A 21,546-nucleotide genomic window follows, 5' to 3' on the forward strand; every position below is an offset into this window, starting at 1 on the left:
CACTCAACTCTACTCACTCACCTGGAGGAACAACAACACTCAGGTGGATGATGCTGATGGGAGGAATCTTTGACAGGGCTCTCTTCCTGCGCACAGTTCCTCTGTTGAACACACGACATTCGTATTTTCCACTATCAGCACTCGTTGCATTATTCAGAATCAAAGACACGTCTCCATCCTTCATCTGTCTGTCCTGCAGATCCACCCGGTTCTTAAAAGATGGATGCTGGTGATCTGAAAGGAACTGTCCACCCTTGTAAACAGCAACATGTTCTGGCTCCAGATCAGCTCTGCTCCACTGTACAAGTGTGAAGTTGTTGTTTGGAGCTCGACATGTCATCGTGGCGTTCTGTCCAGACTGACCCGTGATGGTTTTCTGGTCTGAAAGATGTAACAACAGAGCAGAGAGGAAACAGTCACTTCTACAGCAGCCAATCGGAGTGGGGAACAGACACAACTGCTCTCTGGTTTATGCTGGTTGAATCACACAAACGTGACCATAGACCTGTTAAAATCTGTTAAGGAATCACAGAATTCAGACGAACAACAAAGCGATAAATTCTTGATAAAGAACAAAGTCTAAACATATCTCAGTGCAAACAGAACAACTTGTGTTTAGCTCCCAGTGTTAGAAATCAAACAAAAACACAATTTGAAAGGATTTTTTTGTTTTTTAAAAAAAAGATGTTTTGCAAACACCTTTGAACAGCTGCATATTTGTTGTTTTTGTTCTTATGCTCAGAAATATGCAATGTTTTTCAGGTTATTATTTCAGGTTGTTTTTCTGGTGACCACAGAACGAAATTATGATAATAAGTTTATGTCTGTATAGGCTGTCAGTCAGAGTGGTCGCCCCATGATCGGAAAGTCGGGGGTTCAAGTCCACTGAACGGCTACCCTGAAGTATGTCTGAGCAAGGTACCGTTCCTACACACTGCTCCCCGGGTGCCTGCTCAGTGGCTGCTCAGTGCTTCACTGAGTGAACAGGTCAAATGCAGAAAGAGTAATTTCCCCACAGGGATCGTTAAAGTAAAATATACACATAATCTTAATATTGTGGACTTTAGCTCATCAAACATCTACATCAAGGTTTCTCTGTGTCCAGGTGATTGTAGAGCCAGGCTCTGAGCACGCAGATCACATGGATGACACGGGTGCATCCTTACTGCTATAAGACTTTGTGGGTTTGTAGACATGAAGCCATGTTGTAGGTCCACCTCTGTTCACATAATCATCATCTTTGTGAACACGACATGAACTTCCTGGACATGTATTGTTGTAGGGTCTACCTTAGAGTATAAAGCACCTTGAGGTGACTGTTGTTGTGATTTCGCGCTATATAAATAAAATTGAATTGAACTTGTGTTGACCAGGCCAACATTCAATTCAACCAACATTCGTTAGTTTTTGCTCCTGATTTCACCATCAGCTCTTCATCTACTACACTGCTCCCTCTGAGAAATCAGTATCAGATAGATGCAGGTGACAGGGCTGACTAAATGATGCAATGAGCTCCCAGTTCAGACATCAGGCCCACGACTCCGTGCCAACCTGGGCGCGCTGTAGTATGTACCATACTGTACACTGCCCCCTATCGGTCATCGGCTCGCTCTGCAGGCACACAGGGAACGCGCTTCCGCTGCAATCTTTGTGAGCTCGCTACACGGTTTCTCTCCGTGAGAAGAGAAGCTGTTTGTGTTATTAACGTTTGTGTTATCGTTCGTGGACGGTGGAAAACAGCTTTGCTAGGAGCTTTAAACAATGATGCCCTTTACTCGAAATCGACGTGGGCTTAACTTTGGATATTGGAGCCTGTTTTTAATCGTGACGTCGACAAAAACGAAGCTTATCAGCAGCTTTCACCGTCTTCATGTTTGCTGACGTGTGGGATCAGGCACAAAGGAGCTGCTAGTATGTTTTTAGAGCCTCTGCATGTCGGGGTAAGTAAAACACAGACACGCAGAGTCATAAGAAGGTCGTGTTTCACGTCTGGTTGTAGCGCTGAAACATGGCTGCTGCTCTGGTTGAGCGTTGTGCCATTTATCACCGACGGAGCGTTCCCCAGCGTCGGGAGCGCTCACTGGTCAGGATCCAGGTTACTCCGCTTTCTTTACAACCAGCTAGTCAAGTAGTGATGTTTTAATTTGGTGACAAAGTTACAGTTGGATGTCGTTACATTGCCATAAAGTGAAACCTCCTAGAAAAAGAAGTTATAGTTTTAGGAAGTCTTACATCCTTGTTGTTGGTTCAGAGGTTGTTTCAGCAAATTGCTGCGGAAATGTTAAAGTTTGAGTGCATTCTCAAGTGAGGGATGACTTCTTATTGGAACAGGAGGAACGAAGCCCAAATATCAACAGGACCTATTTTCTTTTGTCCATGACCTTCGCTGTCATCCAGTTTCTGGATGGGGAAAACTCAGATAAACTTCACTACAGTGATGTTCTCAGCAGGTACTTGATGCGAGACAAAAAAATGACTGTTCCTTAACCAGGCTCTGATGGTTAAATAATCCACACACAATGCGCGCAAACAGTGCTCCAGTTGTGCGTCTCCTCGAGTTTTAGTACTTCTTTAGTGGCTTGGTTGTTCTCCTGAGATAACGCGGTCAAGTGAGCTGTGATTTGTGCGCCGGGGTGAAGCCAGCCGACCTGTTACCCGCCGCGAACATTAAGACTCGCGGTAGCGCTTCTCCTCCTTCGCTGATCGCTAGCATAGCGCGCGTTACGGAAGTGCGACACCGTGTCGAAACGCCTGTTTCGAGCTTTTTTATCCTTAACTTTCTCCCGTAGCAGAGCACTGCACATGCTAATAGCATTATATTAGTACCAACTTCAGGTTTCCCGGATTAAAAACCCCTGTTATGACGTGAAAGTAATCCGGGACCAGTCCGCTTTTGCCCGCTACTCTGATTTGTACCGCTATGCTAACTTGACGTGTCGCTTTGCTGTCGCTAGCTCGGCAGGTAGCCGTGCTTTGAGCCAAGTGAATGTTTTCTGTTATGTGAGGTTTTAGCCGAAAAACGATGTTCAGCAAGTCTCGGTGGCTCTAACAGTGATCACTTAAACTGCACACAAATACTAAGACTAAGCAAAACACACAGAAAACTCACACCACACAGAGCCGCTTCTACTTCGCAACTAGCGAGCTAACTTGCGCTCGAAGCCCGGTAACCGGCGAGCTTCGCTAATCACGCTTACGTCCCGGTTGCGTGTGTTTAATATGCCAATAACGGCAAATCAATTCATCAGCAATCTAAGAGTTACATACTCACCTGTTGACGCAAACGCGAAATAACAGACGAGAAGAATCCCGAAGAGCGACGTACGAACACCGCTACCCATCTTGTCGCCGTGAAGACGTTCGCTCGGGACGGTAACGGTGCCAAATACGGTTGTGCCCCGAACTGGTTTCCTGGTTTCCGCATTAAAATGATTGGCCGTATTTACATTGTTGTAAATGACTTGTTGGTGTATATGTGAAACGTGTCAAATAACGCAGGATTTGAGATACTTTGCAAAACAGTTAATTTCTAAATTTTATATAACCCGTCATAAATCATGTTCACTGAACTCTACTTACCAATATAAGTAAAGACAATACACATAAAAATAAATAGAAACATTGGAAATGACTTCTGTTTAAATGATCAGTTTTGTAAAAACTCCAATAATCCATAAATGCATTGATCGGCTCTACTTTCTAAAAGACTGTATGTTTGTTATATTTATTAATAACTGTTCATTTGTTTGTTTGTTTTTTTTAAACATTGCAGTCAGATCCTTAAATGTGTTTATATATGTTGATAAAACAGAATTAATATTCCAGTCAGTTATTTTATATCTAATATTTTGTCTTCATTGTGTTTCCAGTCACATCATAATTGAGTTGTTGAAGACTTTCAGAAAGGACAGAATGAGACTGACAGGTGAAAATCGATGATGACAGCTTAAGGATTCACTGTCGTTAACATAAGTGCACTGACACTTAATAATAAAAACAAAACTGTAAAATTAGAGTCCAGATGAGAGTTACAGCTGACATAAGTGGCATTATAACTTTTATTTATTATTTTTATAGTTTACATGTTGTGTATATTTAAAGTACCTAAATACATTTTTAAGAGGGCCACATGGTGACATCCAGGCTTTGCATCCACCACCTGGTATTTCTTTAGTATCTGCTCGGCCGGGTTTCCAAGCGATCTGAGCAGGTACTAAACTGTGATGTCACCGATTGGCTGGTCGGTGACGTCGCTTGATGAGTCGTAACAAGTCTGACAGGGTGACAGGCAGGTGATGCTGAAGAGGTTCATCAAATGGACACTGGTGTAACATCCGTGATGTCGATCAGACGTCCATCTTGGAAATATTCTTTAAAAAAAACTATCTGTGTGTTTTTGTAGCAACTTTAAGTAACAGGGCGTTCATACCACGTGTTAGAAGAGAGTAACCGTTACAGTGTGTTAATAGTTGTATATATTTCTAATGTATCTGACCTCGACTCTCTTTGTACCAACAGGAAGGAGGAAGAGGGCGACTTTACTTGGTGTCAGAGACAGAAATGAGAAAAAGCTGAAATGAGTGAGAAGGACGATGAAGGAAACATCTGTGCTGTGTCTGCTCTGTAAGTAGAATCTCCTGCACTACAGAGCAGGTTTATTATACCCAGGGTATATTTCTGTTATTCAGATTAGTTGACGCTAACATTGGTAATCAGGATATTCTGTCATATGAAGCTGATATGAGTTGATAAAACTCACTCAGTTAACCCGGGGTTTCCCTCCCTGCACCTCCACATGTGCTGTTTTCACACAGTTATGGATAAATGTATCAACATCAAAGAGACTGTCTGCTGCTGATGAGGAGTGTGTGTGTGTTTGTGTGAGCAATATACAGTAATGTAGTACTAGCAAACCTAGTACTGTACCAGTACTCTGTTGCTTTAGTCGAGTTTTATTGTCAACCAAACAATACACACTCAGGTAACAGTGGGACAAAACATCGTCCTCCTTCAAAGGTGAAAAACACTGTAAAATGACATGAAAATATAACAAATTCAAATATACATGTTTACAACTATACAGAAGATAAACTGAGAATAAGTTCAACAGTATTGTGCTTGGATAGAGAGAGTAAGGATGAGGGCTGTTCGATATAACCAGATATATCAGATGACGATATAAAAACGTCTATCGTTTCAGTTTACGCTATCGTTTGTTTCGTGGTGTTGCAAAATAAACTGTTTACGTCAATATTTTTTCATGGTTTTGACGGTCGCTGTAGTGGCTATATTCATTTCTTTCTCTTATATTCAATATAACCACACTACGGACGCACAAGCGCCTGTTTTTATGCGTCGTCGTTAGCAACAACAACTGTAAAACCATCGTGTGTCCGCTTGTTTATGTTCCACATAAACCTTTCACAATAAAGCTCAAGATCCTGTTGAGACTTTTCAAAATAAACTGAATCACGTGAAAGAGTATGCAGTGTTTACGGATGAGAAGCAAAACAGCTACAACTTATGTCTAAAAATGTATCGTTTCATCGGTTAAAACACTCGACTCCAGGTACACGACGTGCAGCTGGAAACACTTCAAGCAAGTCGAGCTGCCCGAGATTCACAGAATTTACAGAAAATGTTACATTTTTGTGATTTATATCGTTATCGGACGATAGATGTTTTATATCGGGATATGAGATTTTGGTCATATCGCACAGCCCTAGTAAGGATAGAAAAGGATGATAATACATAAATACAATAGTACACAGAATAAATGCACTGCTCCAAAAACAAAGGGAAAACTTACACAACACAATGTAACTCCAAGCCAATCACACTTCTGTGAAATCAAACTGTCCACTTAGGAAGCAACACTGATTGACAATCAATGCCACACACTGTTGGATTAGACAACAGGTGGGAATTATTAGCAAGACATCCCAATAAAGGAGTGTTTCTGCAGGTGGTGACCACAGACCTTCTCTGTGCTGATGCTTTCTGGCTCATGTTTTGGTCACTTTTCAATGCTGGCTGTGATTTCACTCTAGTGATAGATTGAGACGAAGTCTACAATCCACACAAGTGGCTCAGGTAGTGCAGCTCATCCAGGATCACATCAATGTGAGCTGTGGCAGGAAGGTTTGCTGTGTGTCAGTGTAGTGTCCAGAGCATGGAGGCGCTACCAGGAGACAGGCCAGTACATCAGAAGGCCGTAGGAGGGCAACAACCCAGCAGCAGGACCGCTGCCTTCACCTTTGTGGAAGGAGGAACAGGAAGAGCACTGCCAGAGCAAAATGACCTCCAGCAGGCCACAAATGTACACGTGTCTGCTCAAATGGTTACAAACAGACTCCAAGAGGGTGGCATGAGGGCCCGACGTCCACAGGTGGAGGTTGTGTTTACAGCCCAGCACCGTGCAGGACGTTTGGCATTTGCCAGAGAACACCGAGATGGCAAGTTTGCCCCTGGCAATGAAAGCAGAATCACACTGAGCACATGTGACAGATGTGACAGAGTCTGGACACAGCGTGGAGAACCTTCTGCTGCCTCCAACATCCTCCAGCATGATGGTTTGGCAGTGGGTCAGTTATGGTGTGGGGTGGCATTTCTTTTGGGGGGGGGGCTGCACAGCCCTCCATGTGTTCATCAGAGGTAGCCTGACTGCCATTAGGTACTAAGATGAAATCCTCAGACCCCCTGTGAGATCATATGTTGGTGCGGGCAGCTCTAGTTTCCTCCTAATGCAAGACAATGCTGAACCTCATGTGGCTGCAGTGTGTCAGCATTTCCTGCAGGACGAAGGCATTGATGCTGTGGACTGGTCCAGCTGTTCCCCCAGACCTGATTCAACCCAGCACATCTGGGACGTCATGTCTCGCTCCGTCCACCAACTGCACCACAGACTGTCCAGGAGTTGGCAGATGCTTCAGTCCACGTCTGAGAGGAGGTCCATCAGGAGACCATCCACCACCTCATCAGGAGCATGTCCAGGTGTTGTAGGTCATACAGACACGTGGAGGCCACACACACTGTCGAGCTTCACTTTGACTTGTTGTAAGGACATTACTGTAGAGTGTTTTTCCTCTTTGAGTGTGACTCCAAATCCAGACCTCCATGGGTTGCTACATTGGATTTCCACTCATTCAACTATCTAAAGTATTTAATGAGAATATTTCATTCATTCAGATCTGGGATTCTTATTTTTGAGTTCCCTTTATTTTGAGCAGTGTGCAACACAGAGTCAACAGTGCAAGTGTTGGAAATGTCAGTCGTCTCAGGAAGGAGTGTGTACTATATTACTCTTTAGGACATTAGTCCTTCGCTACACCAACGAGTCCTCAGCAGCTGTTTATTTATTGATGGTACAACTTATTTTATTACAACACTGGTAGAATAAACAGTTTTTACTGAATAAAGTTACAAGTTTAAGAGTCAGTAACTCACTTTAAATATTGTTTGTATTTGATATTGATTGAGCCTCGTCTTCATATTTGCTGCAGCCATGATTGTGACCCTTCTGTTATAATCCTGACTTCAATAATATGAAAATTATTTAAACATTATATTTAGAACAATGTAAATGTGTGAAATGAAGAATACATTGAAATGATATAAATAATGTAACGTCAAAGATGAATTATTGCTATAGAAGATTTAATACTTAACTGGTCGCTTCATGAAGGCTGAATATGAAATATTTGCTCTGTAGGACATAACATAGCATCTATAACACTTTCTAACAAACAAACATATTCTAATAATAAACTAAACAAAGGAATTCACTTTCACTCGTTCATCAGTAAAGTCAGAGGTTGAGCTGGAGCTCGTGTCCCGTCACAGCCGTCACTCACACCAGATGTGAGAGTAGTGCGTTTGTTCTGTGCAGCATAACAAACTGGCTAATTAAAGTCTATATTTACACTTTTTATTTGAATACTTTATTTAATTCTATATGAGTAACAATAACAAAGTGAGCTGCACTGAAAACAGGAGAGCGTCTCAGTGTTCACAGTAATATTCACAGGAAATCTTAACACTTGTTAGACTTTTTAAGCCATGAGGAGGTTTTGCTAAACTCAGAATCTCCTCTAAGCTGCACTCTGACAACAGTCCAGCTCCATCAATGATCCCATTGTAGTTCTTATTAGTTACATGCTGTTTATAGTGAGTGGGCTTCTTTGCATGCTGCTCAGTGTCTTTGTCCCTTTGATGGGGTGTTGTTGTCACCCTGCTGGGTCCATAGGAGCCTCTACCAGGAGGCTGAGGGGCAGCGTTGGAGGTCATCAGTGTTTTTAGCCTGAAGTTAGCAGAGAGGCTAAACTTGACTCTTTGTTGCATTATAGAGACAGAAGTTTAAATAGTGTTTAACAGGACAATCGAGGCTAAAATGGTTTAAAAGATGAACTCATTAAAAAACACTAACAAATCTTCATGATTCAAATACTGAGAAGCTTCAACAACAAATATGTGTTCAAGCCAGCATGATGTTTGCTCCTGTAACTGATTGTTTTTCCATCTTGTTCTCTGAATATTTACCAAAGGGCTCCATAACTAATGTCATTCATTTTGTTTCTTATCATTGAAACTGTTGTAGAAAATCCACTTTGTTAAGAAAACAGAGAAGCGACGTCTTTATATGAGACTTCAGAAAAATGTTGTACAGGACAAACTGAACAACATCAGAGCGACATCACGACTTCCTGTAACTTTTCTCTGTCCAGCTAAACATGAGTACCTTCCATTTTCTCCTGCAGAGGATTCTGGGTAAAGTCAATCGTGCACTGACGTCCTGTGTGTGTGTTTTATTGTGCAGATGCAGCTGCAGTCGGCTCAGCAGTGAGAACTGAAGACGTCAGTCAAAGAGAAGGAAAAACAGTCAGAGCTGAGAGGTACAGCTGCTCTTCTTTTAGTACAAACACCATAAATCTGTTGCTCACAATCAAACTTTTCCTTTACTTTTAAGTTTGTGTCACTTTTCAAACCATCGTTACGAGTGCTTCCCAGAGACGATGAGTGAAAGAGCAAAGAGTAAAATATGAATCAAACTACGGCCACACAGACTCAAAGTGTCATGTGGTGAATAACTTCCAACAGCTGGATGAATAAGATGAGTTAAAGTTTATATATTAGTCTTTAACAAGGATTTAAAAGACGACACTGATGAGGCGAGCCAGATTTCTTCAGGCAGGTCATCCCAGGATCGAGGAGTCCTCACAGCAAACATTCAGTCGTCTTTAAGTGTGAGCTGGGAACAGTGAACGGGTTTGTGGCTGCAGCATCTCAGGATGTACACACTGACTGGGACACAAGCACCAGTTCCACTAAATATTCTGGTGCCAGTAACCTGTTAAGATGGAGCAATTTGATGTTATTTAATCAGTTTATTTTTCATCCTGCAGTTAAAATGTATCAAAACAAGATTGTGTGTCTCTGCAGATGCTGTGTGATCTGACACACCTGCACAAAATGTGTCAAAGTTCAATAAGTTACATTATTGTAACTGTGATGCGTTCACTGACATGTCCTGATGCTTTGCTGTATCTAAAGAGAACAGAGAGGCTCTGCTTTGTGCTTATATTCTCCTCCTGTGTGTTTGTGTGTGCAGAGTTTCTACCAGAGCCAAATGTCATCTACTCCTCACTGAAGTCGTCCACCAGTCCAACCACTGGGATCCAGCTGCTGCTCTCTAACTGGTCCACACAGCAGCTCAGACCTGACACATTCACTGTAAACACACTGGTTTATATTCTGTTTGTTCTCCTCATGAAGGAAACCTCAGAAGATCTGAAATGTGAGTGTGTGTCTGCCCCTCATTGGTTGTTTCTGTCTGATGGAAACATGAATTCTTGTGGCTAACAAACACACCTGTCTGAGATAACAAAGAACAAACATGAGTCGACTTCAGCCACAAAGTAAAACCTGCAGGAACGTTTGGTCAGTTTTTGTCTCAGGAGTCATAAAGAGAACATCTGTAACATGTGTCCTCATTCTCAGCCTGAGAATCCTGGAGACTCAGACGATCATTTTAACCTCTGCTTTATAACTAAAGTGCTCAGCAGCAAGTTTTCATGAAGTCAGACTGAAGTGAAAGAAGGACTCAGACAAAATCTCTTTAATGTGTTTATTTAAAGTTCATAGAGGAATGAATCACTGTTTATGTGATGTTTGATGTTACAGCTGTCTGTGTCACTGTGAGATATGAATGAATTTACATTTCTCTATTTTAACAGGTTCAAATGTGGTTTGTTTTATGATGGAGATACTTTACTTCATTAATAAACGTCCTTCATCTGCAATGTGTCTTTTTGAGTGAAATTGTTTTCAGCAGACACGTGTTAATGTTAGCGCGCCCTCCAGGGGAGTTGGACTGTGCTTCTGTTTCTGTTTCTCTGTGCATACTCAGTACTTATTCTTCACTGACCCACAGATTTGAAATCAGGTTGTTGTTCACATACAAACATTTGTTTTTTTTTCTCCAAGTTTTATTCTTTAATAAGAAACTTAACGTGAGTTTTCAATTTGATCCAGCCAAGATGAAGTGGTCTGTGCTGCCATCTACCCACATTAAAGTGCAACAACAGGCTGCCCACCTCTGAGTCTGCAGCACTGAAAACTTAATGTCTACACTTCACACACATCACACAGGATCAGGAGTGCTCAGCTCTTTACAAGAAAATCTCTGTCACACACTGAACACCACAAAAATATACAAACAAGTTCGCAAGTTTTATTTCATTACAATCATATACACTCACTGGCCACATTATTAGGTACACCTTCCTAGTACTGAATTTGGTCTTTTTTTTCTTCTTTTTTTTTTTAACTTTCAGAGCTGCTATAATTCTTCACAGCAGATTCAACAAAGTGCTGCAAACATTCCTCTGATGTTTTGTACTGAACTTCAGCACCAATGAACCCACAGAAAAAGTAATTGTACAGTCATCATCCTCTCAGAGTGCAGACGGCTTTGACTCTCAGTTACTCTCTCACACCTCAGTGCTCTGTGGATGAGGTCAGCGCTCAGCCTACAAATATGTACAGTACAGACTTTAAATACAGAAGTCCTGTTTCTCATCCATCAGTCATAACATCATCGTATAATCCACACTGATGTCTATATCACAGCCAATGTGGGCCACAAAAACAAAAGATGAAATTCTGAGGCCACATCTGGAGCTCACGGGGTGGAAGCAGCTTTCTGATACCTGAGAAACTTTCCTCATGTCTCTGTCTGCTTTTAGATGAAGTCCATCTACACTTACAAAGACTGTGAAACACTGAAACACAGAAGAACATTTAAACTGAGTTTGACCCGCATGTTTAATGTCAAACAGACTTTCTGAGTTACTGATTCCCACATACAGTGGGGCAAAAAAGTATTTAGTCAGCCACAGATTGTGCAAGTTCCCCCACTTAAAATGATGACAGAGGTCAGTAATTTGCACCAGAGGTACACACTTCAGGAACCAACCAAACCAAAGTTTCTTTGCTTTACATAAATCTCCAACCAAAACTTATCAGATGGTGTGGAGCTGTTACCATCTGGGTAATGAAATGTCACTCAAACAGCTTCTGATATTAAACTAAAATAGTCCACACAGCAGCTCCGACCTGAACACATTCAGTGTGAAACACACTGGTTTATACTCTGTTTGTTCTCCTCGTGATGTTACCCTCATACAACTATCTATCTATACGTATAAATGTGTCATTTTTATAGTTAAACGTTTTTAACTAGTTTAATGTATTCGCTCTCTCTCTTGTTCCATGGTGCTTTGCTTCAGACCATTTCCTTCTTTGCTTCTTCATCAGGAGGATGAAGAGGAGGATCTTTCTTGTGTTTTTTAGAGATCACAACTGCAAAAACAAGAATGATCACAGCAAGTAATAAAACAGAAGCCATCAGTCGACCATGATGACTTCTACCAACTCCATCCTCCTTCCCTCCATCCTCTGTGTGTCCTCCTGGCTGACCTGCAGGTGAGAAACAGGTGTGAGGTGTCAGCTGTCAGGTAGGTGATGAGTGAAGAACAGAACAGAATCCATTTCCTCTTCAAACTGCTGTCAGACATTATCTACTACACTCTGATCACATCACTCAGACCAGCTGCTTTCTACAAAGTCTCATCAACAACATCTTTAGAAACAAACATCAACAACCAGGAAGCAGCTTCACCTCTGATCACACACACACTCAACTCTACTCACTCACCTGGAGGATCAACATGAAGGTTGATGGTGCTGCTGATGGATGTCCATGAGAGTGTTTTTCTCACAAAGACATGACACTCGTATGTTCCAGTGTCACTGACCGTCACATCCCTCAGAATCACAGACACGTCTCCATCCTTCATCTGTCTGTCCTGCAGATCCACCCGGTTCTTAAAAGATGGATGCTGGTACTCTGGAATAGACAGATTGTCCCGGTACAAAAGAACATATTCTGACTCCAGATCAGCTCTGCTCCATTTTACTACTATGTTGTTGTTGTTTGGAGCTCGACATGTCAGAATGACGTCGTGTCCAGACTCAGCTGTGACGTTTTTGTGGTCTGAAAAGGAAACAGAGCAGAGAGGTTACAGATGAAAGTTTGATCTGTTCACTTCTACACCAGCCAATCAGCAAAGAGTTGTACACACTGGGTTCAGCACATTAGGCTAAATGTTCATCACACACACACAATATGAACCTGCATCTGTGAAACAAACTGTGTCCTGATTGTTCTCACATTAAGAAATGAATCAAACAAACATGTTGAGGTAGTCCGACTCGAATGTCAAGGAAGGTTGTAGGGAAGGTTGTAGGGAAGGTTGTAGGGAAGGTTGTAGGGAAGCAGACTACACAGAAATTTCAGGTTTGCAGAGGTGAGCAATTTATTTACAATGAACTCCGTTTAATGTGTAACGTAATGTGTAACGTAACTTAACAAAACTTTCCCCAAAAGTAACTCGATTAACAAAACCCATCAGTTCATGGACCTGGTAACACAGCTCACCTCTCCTCTGAATCTGGCTTTAAATAGGGCCATCAATTTCCCTCCAATTAGCCCAGCCTGCACCTCTCACTTAAACTGAGGGATCTAAAACTCTACACAGATGATTAAAAAGACACAAAACCTCCTCACACTTCTAATTGACACATTTACGTAACTAAATGGCTCCGTTTACATAAACAAGATTCAACAAACCCCTTCAGAACTTGAAACAAACAAAATGAAGCATTTCTATGGAAAAAGAAACCCCTCCGCTTGATGTCACATCAGCAGGACTTAAAACAACAAAATGCTAGGCAGGCGTTTCCCACCTGCACACCAGTTGGTGGCGATAATGCACCATTTGCACCAACCGGCAATAAACCCTATACAGAAGAAGGCGGCGTTTCCCACACGAAGACTGGAAAGAAACAACAAAGTATGAACAAATGACTTAATCTGTGATGAAATAAAATATAAAGAAACATGTAACTGGGTATTTGTCTCAATTTGCAGAATGTTTGTTTTGCCGGCAACAGACAAACCCGGGATAGTGAGTGCAGCAATGTTACTCAACAAATGGCAAATCAAAGCAAATAAATAGAAACAGAGAAACGTGCAAAAAAAAAAAAAAAAAAAGGTCAACTCACATGGGACAAAGGGAGAGCATTGCAACTGCTCATCCACTTTGTTACAGCACCTAATAAAATATATGACATATTTGTGAAATTTCATGTGTTATTAGCCTTTATCTGTGTGCCCAAACTTACTAAAATGCTCTCAAGGTGATGATGAGCTGTCATGTCAGGCATATGAAACAAACATACACATACCTGCATATACTGTGCCTTGAAAAGGTTTTCATACCCCTTGAACTTTTACACATTTTGTCGCCTTACAACCACAAACTCAAATGTTTTCACTGAGTTTTTCTGTGACAGACCAACACAAAGTAGCACAAACTTGTAAAGTGGTACAAAAATGATACATGGTCTTTAAAAAATAAACAAATAAAAACTCTGAGAAGAACTTTTAATCAATGAATCAATAATAAACCTTTACAGCAGTTTGTCCATGTTTATCTGACACCACTTTAAAGTTAATACAGTAATAAAATCTCTTCTCTTCACAGCTTCATTATACAAACTGTTATGTAAACGTGTGTGAGTCTAAACACTAACATCCACTTTCTAACACGACAGAAGAGGTTTGGTGACAGCTGAGACCTGCGTCCTCTGTGAGCAGCTGAAACTAAAGCAGCTCGAACATCTAACAGCGGGTAAGAAATAGATCGATAGGATTTAAAATAAAACTCACCTGCACAGGTAAAGCCCACGAGGGAGACAGACAGTAAAGTCCAGCAGAGCCACGGAGATGTTACAGCAAACATGTTTCATTAGGCACATTCAAAGTGCACGAGTGAATTAATGTGGGAGAGTGGAGCCGGCTGTTTTTGTTTTTTTTTTTCCTTTTTTCATGCTTCACGTCCGCGCTTGTTATTGGATAAGCCTGCTGTCAATTATTCACTGTTTCGCTAACACTGGCTGTGCCTCCCCGGTAGACGAGTGAGTCCTCCCAAAGGCGGAGTCACTCCCAGAGGTTTCGGTGTCAAACTAACTTTAGTGAAGTGAGCCGGAAACGCAGCTAGAGGTTCCACACATATCCACTGTACAGTTGTGACTCACGGCTTCAGGTTTCCTTAAAGTGCCCGCTACAGCATTGTTTGATAGACATGAAGAAAATCTTTCTTTTATGTGAATTTAAGATTAGCAAGTAAACAACAGTTAGCTAATAAACTTCATGACATCACACTTTAATAACATAATGAAAATCTAATATGTCAACAGTGAAATTTATCTCACTGCTATTTATTTATTTAAATCAAATTTTACAGCAGTGAAATTTAACTCTGTTTGAAATGCTGATCTTCAGGAAACATTAAAGGTGCTTTTATTTCTGTTTTCTATATTCAAATGTTGTTCTTTTAATATACTGGCACCACTACATTTATCTGAAAGCTGACTTATAAGAGTAAACTTTCAAGCTGTGATTAATTGAATGAAGACTGGACCGATATATGAAATATTCCCTTATTGTGAATCATTCCATATCATAACTGTTTGAACTCAGATTGAAAATAGACTTAAAAAGGCTGATTGTTGTAAATGAGTCTGACGGGTCACATTTACACAGCACGACTGTTGAAACTGAAAATCCTCATTCTCTCACCAGCAATCATTTCGGCACTCAGCAGCTTCTTGTTTGAAAATTATTTTAAAAGTTAGATTTGCAGAGATTCTTCTTGAACGTCACCTATAAAACACTCAGGATCCCTGTAGTTATATTTTTGTTTAATTTGACATTTATACTTGTATTTCTTTTTGTTTTTAATTTCATAAATGAAGCTGCATGTGAGGCACGACCCCTAGTGCCAACAGTGAACGCATCACTCTTTCACTCTCTCTCTAACAGCAGCTCTAGTTCACTCTGAATAGGGTGATGACATCATTGCTGTAACGAGTTTGTCGATCTGAAGCTTTTGTATTTGCTTCAGGGAAGCTTATCACTGTGGTCAGCATGTGTTACATGAACGGAGTGCTCAGTCACAGCTTGTATGAGTCGTACATGCTGTCTGACATTTGAAGACTTTTCCTAAAGTGACCAAAATGACAGATTTACACATTTATATCGTTCTACAGATGTTCCAGATGTTTACACATTGAAGCTGTTCCTGGTCACTTTTACCTGAATCTGTTCAGATGTTACATCTCAAATCAATGAGACAATGTTAGTTTTAGGGAAAACTGAGGTGACAGAGGTCAACTGAGAACCTGAGGTTGTCATGGGAACGGTCTTTGAAAATCATGGGAAAGTCTCTAAACAGTGAAACAGCAGAGGTCACACAGAGGTCATACAGAGGTCAGAGCATGTTTGGAGAGGTGGTGCTTTAGCACAGACCCAGTTTCTGTCCCCTCAGAGCAAAAAGGTTGCTGATTCAAATCCTGCTGGGCTCTTTGTGTGGAGTTTACACTCAGCTCCTCCAGAGTGGATTTCCTCCATCTCTGCTGTGTACATCCCACCCTGTACTAATGCCAGTACTAATCAGCTGCTGTATTCTCTCTAAAGGCCACCAGATGGCGATAGATGTGGTTGTAAGAAGACACTTTACTGCTGAGTTCATGGACTCAGTCACTTGTTTTCAGTCATATTGAATAAAAGATTATTTTGAAAATACTTGTATGTTTAAAAATGGAGGAATACCTGAGTGTTATTGTTGAAGTCAGAGTCTCCTTCACCAAAGAAGTGCGACCATGGAGACCAAGGTTTGGAAAGGCAAATTGAGTCAGATGGTTCATGGAGGGTAAAAGTACCTCCTCTCACTTCTGCAGACACAGTCAAGTCCAAATTTGTTGCCTTTTTTCTGTGCTTCACGATTTTTGTGATTCTTAGTTTAAAAGTGACTTTTTCTTTTACTTTTTCTTGTAACCGGAAGGTTGCCGGTTCGATCCCCCTGCTCTCGCTATCCTGGTCGTTGTGTCCTTGGGCAAGACACTACCCTACCACCTACTGGTGTTGGCCAGAGGGGCCAACAGTCTTATTGCACATGTGGGTTTGATCAGCTGCAAAAGTCTTTGTTGAGGAATCTGACAGCAGTGGGGAGGAAAGACCTGCGAAGTCTCTCCGTCCCACACCGTGGGTGCCGCAGTCTCCCACTGAAGGAGCTGCTCAGTGCTGTCAGAGTCTCTTGCATGGGGTGGGAGATGTTGTCCAACAGGGATGACAGCTTAGCCGCCATTCTCCTGTCACTCACCACCTCCACTGGGTCCAGAGGGCATCCCAGAACAGAGCTGGCCCTTCGGATCAGCCTGTTCAGTCTCTTCCTGTCCCCAGCAGAGATGCTGCCGCCCCAGCAGACCACACCATAAAAGATAGCTGAGGCCACCACAGAGTAACTGAAGGTTTTCAGGAGTGGGCCCTCCACTCCAAAAGACCTGAGTCTCCGGAGCAGGTACAGCCTGCTCTGCCCTTTCCTGTAGAGAGCGTCTGAGTTATGAGTCCAGTCCAGTTTGTTGTTCAGATGAACACCAAGGTACCTGTAGCTGTCCACAGCCTCAATGTCCATACCTTGGATGTTTAGTGGTTGCAGTGGAGGATGCTCGAGCCTCTGCCATTGCTGCACGTATTACCAGAGCCTGTTCTTTAAGAAAGAAACACTTGTGAACTTCTAAATCCTTCTTGCTTGTTGTCTCATTTGTTGTGTGCTGGTCTGTTACATTTTCTAAAACTACACTACACACAACTTTACATTCAGATTGAAAGTGTGCACACATGTAATGAAAACAAATTCCATTAAATCATTATTGTCATCTCCAATCTTTTCCTTGTGCAGTAATACAAGGAACGATTTGCTGTCAGCTCATTTTAATCTGATGTGTTTGAAAGTTTAGTGATGACATCCTGTCTGATGGCACTTTGTTTACAGACAGCGTTTTAATCACTATTTTAAAGACACTGTGTATGAATGTAACAGCTCAGTGCTGTCTGACAGCATTAGCATTGTTAGTTACCTTAAACAGGCTGAATCCACCGCTGCACTGTGAGGATAAAGACTCTGTGTCGCTCTCAGAAAACCGACATGCCACTAAACAGAGGAAATTCCCTTCACCAACTCAAATCAGGGTGGAGTCCACAGTTGTGCTGCAGCTGTAGTGCTCACACTTGAACATAGTCCTTGTTCTAAGCCAGGCTCCTCCTTCCTGCTTCTCCTCAGCTCCCAATCAACCAATCCTGTGATAAGCAGCTGCTGGTTAACCAACCAGAGAAAGTGGAGTTAGATCCAGTTTACACATCTGCTCAGTGAGGTTTGTTTGAGTCCAGCTCAAATTATTCAGCTTCAGTTCAAGATTATTCATGAAGCACCAGAAAACAACAACCATCTGAAGACTCTTTTATAAAAAAAAAACAAAACATTATAAACAGAAAATCCCTGAAAACTGCATGAAATGAGTCAACAGGTCAGAAAGTTTCTGATGAAAACAGATTTATTGTTACAGAAAGAAAACGAAACAAGATTCCTGCTCATAGAAATAAATATATTACATACAGTGTGCAATAATAAAGTAAAAAAGTGTGCAGTGCTTAAAGCTAAATATAATAAACATTAGAAGCTTCTGTGATATAAACATGAGTGTTTTATGTGTTTAAAGTGAAGCAGCAGGTAGTTTGATATTAGCTCAGCAGGAGGTCGAGAGCAGGAAGTAGCAGCTACAGCTCACAGTATAAAGACAAGTTTAGTCTGATAAACTAAACTACTTATGAAGACTTCAGCTGGTGTTCATGAAGGTCGATGAGCGAGTGAGGAGCTAAAGGCACAACTTTAACTTTGGGACAGTTTTCTACTTCTTAAAAACTCTATAATGGACGTTAAACATGAAATATGAAAATGTTTGTTGATGTTTTACACCAAAGAAAAAGAAAATACAAAAATTCATGAAAATCTTATTTTGGCACTTCTTGAAGGCACAGTGGTCTGTCTGTCTGCTCCTGTTTCACTTATAATAAATAATTTAAATTTCCTGAAGCACAAAAAAATCTGTTTGGAATAAATAAATGTTTAGTCTAATTTCAGATACTTAACATCAAACCTTGGATGTCATGGAAATTAATTTCAGGACATTTTCAAATGTCTTTACCCTGAATGCTCAGTGTCACCTTGGAGAAGCTGGAAGAGAAGCAAGAGACTCAGGTGAGGAAAAAAAGAAGCTCTGACACATTTCAAACAGGCTGCTGTTCAGCTCGAGGAGGCTGGTAGGAATCCTTATTCTGTTGTTGTTTATGTTTTCTGTAGATCAAAAAACCAACAACAGCAGCAACAAGAAGCACAGCGCAAATAGACAGACCGACTATCAGTCCAACAGATCCATCCTCCTTCCCTCCATCCTCTGTGTGTGTCTGACCTGCAGGTGAGAAACAGGTGTGAGGTGTCAGCTGTCAGGTAGGTGATGAGTGAAGAACAGAACAGAATCCATTTCCTCTTCAAACTGCTGTCAGACATTATCTACTGCACTCTGATCACATCACTCAGACCAGCTGCTTTCTACAAAGTCTCATCAACAACATCTTTACAAACAAACATCAACAACCAGGAAGCAGCTTCACCTCTGATCACACACACACTCAACTCTACTCACTCACCTGGAGAAACATTTAAGCTGATGGTGGTGATAGGATCAGTCTTCAGAAGAGCTCTCTTCCTGCGGTTTGCTCCTCTCATGAAGACACGACACTCATATGTTCCACTATCAGTAGTCGTCACATTCTTCAGAATCAAAGACACGTCTCCATCCTTCATCTGTCTGTCCTGCAGATCCACCCGGTTCTTAAAAGATAGATGCTGGTGATCTCGAATAAACTGCTTGTCTCGGTACAAAAGAACATATTCTGGCTGCAGGTCAGCTCTGCTCCATTCTACTACTATGTTGTTATTTGGAGCTCGACATGTCAGAGTGACGTTCTTTCCAGACTCAGCTGTGATGTTTTTTGTGGCCTGAAAGAAAAACAACACAGAGCAGCAGCCAATCAGAGTGAGGCAGAGCTTATGAACTAGACGAGAGAGAGAAGTGTACACACTGGGTCCAGCACATCAGGCTACATGGCCCACCAGACAGCTTGCACACATGCACACACGCCAGTGTATTGTTCAAAATACAGAATATGAACCTGCATTTTTGTGTAAACAAACAAACATTTTCTTAGAAAAAAAGATCGAGGGTGACATATATTTGTTGTTGTTTTATTAGCTTCCCTCTATGTGGCCAAACTCATTCAGACCATGTAACAGAAAAGTTGAGACGGGAGGCTGCAGACAGAGTTATAATCAAAGGTGTAGGAAGGAAAGTGATGTTCATCTGAGAACAGCTGAAAGAGTGGCTGATCAGTTAGTGTGAACACTGTGGGACATCAAGATGCTCTCAAGGTGATGATGAGCTTTTATTTCAGGCATATATGTGTATATATATGACCAACAGGACTCAGAAAGTTCGGGTCAACAACTCTCTTTCAGGTCTCGATTCCACCTCCACTGGCTCCCCCCAGAGCTGTGTGCTCTCCCCCCTGCTCTTCATCCTCTACACTGATGCCTGCAGATCCACACAGGCCAACTGTCACCTGGTTAAATATGCTGACGACACAGTTCTCCTGTCACTGCTGTCAGGCCCCTCACAACACCACAGGCCCGCTCTTCAGGAGTTTGTAGAGTGGCGTGACAGCTCCAAACTTGAATTGAACGTAGGCAGAGGGATCTGGCTGCTTCAGTCACCACCACCATCCATGGGAAGCCAGTGGAGGTAGATGAGGAGTACAAATACCTGGGAACCATCTTTGACAACCTTCTGAGATTCTCTGCCAACACAGAGGAGATTCTCAGGAGGTGCCACCAACGGCTATACCTCCTTAGGAAACTCAGCTCCTTTGAAGTCAGCACAACCATCATGATGACTTTTTACTACGCCTTCCTGGAAAGCATCATGACCTTCTCCATCACCTGCTGATTCCACCCCCTCAGCCTTCAGAACAGGAACAGACTGCAGCACACTGCATCAGTGTGCTCAAAAATCATTGGCCTGCCTGTCAGAATTCTGGCACAGGTTTTCAGCCAACACGCCCTTAGACAGGCAGCCAACATCATCAATGACCCCTCTCACATTCTTCACCCCGCATTTCAATGGCTCCCCTCTGGGCGACGCCTCCGCTGCACTTCCTGCAGGACTGAGAGGAGGAGACCCACCTTTGTCTCCAAAGCCACCCTGCTTTTTAACTCCAGCCAAAGGAGCATTTCCCACACCAGAAACTACTCTCTTCTTATACTGCCGACACTTTATTCACTTTTACTCAGTTATTTATTCACCTTTCAGTCACTTTAATTTTAAACTGCGTAATTTTAAAACTGTATATTCTGTGTATTTATTATCTCACTCTCATTGCCTGTTCTTATTGTCTTTCATGCTGCTCTGTTGTATGTTAATTTCCCCTTGGAGATAAATAAAGTCTTTCTGATTCTGATATGAAACAAACACACCAATATACACACACATACCTGCATATACAATGTCTTGAAAAAGTTTTCATACCCCTATAACCCTTCCACATTTTGCTGCCTTACAACCGCAAACTTAAATGAGGTTGTAAGGGAGGATGGGTAATGCAGTTATAAACTGTTTCTTTTACAGCAGACTCTTCTCTTCACAGCTTCATTATACAAACTGTTATGTAAACGTGTGTGAGTACATCTAAAAACTAACATCCACTTTCTCACACGACAGAAGAGGTTTGTTGACAGGAGACCTGCGTCCTCTCTGTGAGCAGCTGAAACTAAAGCAGCTCGAACATCTAACAGCGGGTAAGAAATAGATCGATATGATTTTAAAATAAAACTCACCCGCACAGGTAAAGCCCACGAGGGAGACAGACAGTAAAGTCCAGCAGAGCCACGGAGATGTTACAGCAAACATGTTTCATGACGCTAATGAAGCACACTCAGACTGCACGAACGGGTTTATGTTGGAAGACTGGAG

The 21,546-nt window shown here is 41.8% G+C and overlaps 2 protein-coding genes and 1 long non-coding RNA gene across 3 annotated transcripts; 1 reads left to right on the top strand and 2 right to left on the bottom strand.

The window, feature by feature from the left end:
• The first annotated feature begins 1,307 nt into the window (after positions 1-1,307).
• On the top strand, positions 1,308-10,224 carry LOC146635592 (uncharacterized). Its single transcript, XR_014905119.1, has 4 exons — positions 1,308-1,940; positions 4,519-4,623; positions 8,816-8,891; positions 9,608-10,224. It is a non-coding gene; the product is annotated as an uncharacterized LOC146635592 (long non-coding RNA).
• A 1,558-nt stretch (positions 10,225-11,782) lies between these two features.
• On the bottom strand, positions 11,783-14,363 carry LOC146635593 (uncharacterized). Its single transcript, XM_085347756.1, has 3 exons — positions 14,291-14,363; positions 12,215-12,553; positions 11,783-11,976 (listed from the first exon to the last, which is right to left on the bottom strand). Exons 1-3 carry the CDS (start codon positions 14,361-14,363, stop codon positions 11,783-11,785), a joined length of 606 nt encoding a protein of 201 aa, XP_085203882.1.
• Positions 14,364-18,635: 4,272 nt separating this feature from the next.
• On the bottom strand, positions 18,636-21,483 carry LOC146635594 (ICOS ligand-like). Its single transcript, XM_085347767.1, has 3 exons — positions 21,415-21,483; positions 19,169-19,520; positions 18,636-18,930 (listed from the first exon to the last, which is right to left on the bottom strand). Exons 1-3 carry the CDS (start codon positions 21,481-21,483, stop codon positions 18,749-18,751), a joined length of 603 nt encoding a protein of 200 aa, XP_085203893.1. The 3' UTR covers positions 18,636-18,748.
• Positions 21,484-21,546: the final 63 nt, after the last annotated feature.

This window comes from Diplotaxodon limnothrissa, linkage group LG3 (genome assembly GCF_057381915.1).
Source record: "Diplotaxodon limnothrissa isolate DT_005_m linkage group LG3, D_limnothrissa_male_GT1.1, whole genome shotgun sequence".
Classification (NCBI taxonomy): domain Eukaryota; kingdom Metazoa; phylum Chordata; class Actinopteri; order Cichliformes; family Cichlidae; genus Diplotaxodon; species Diplotaxodon limnothrissa.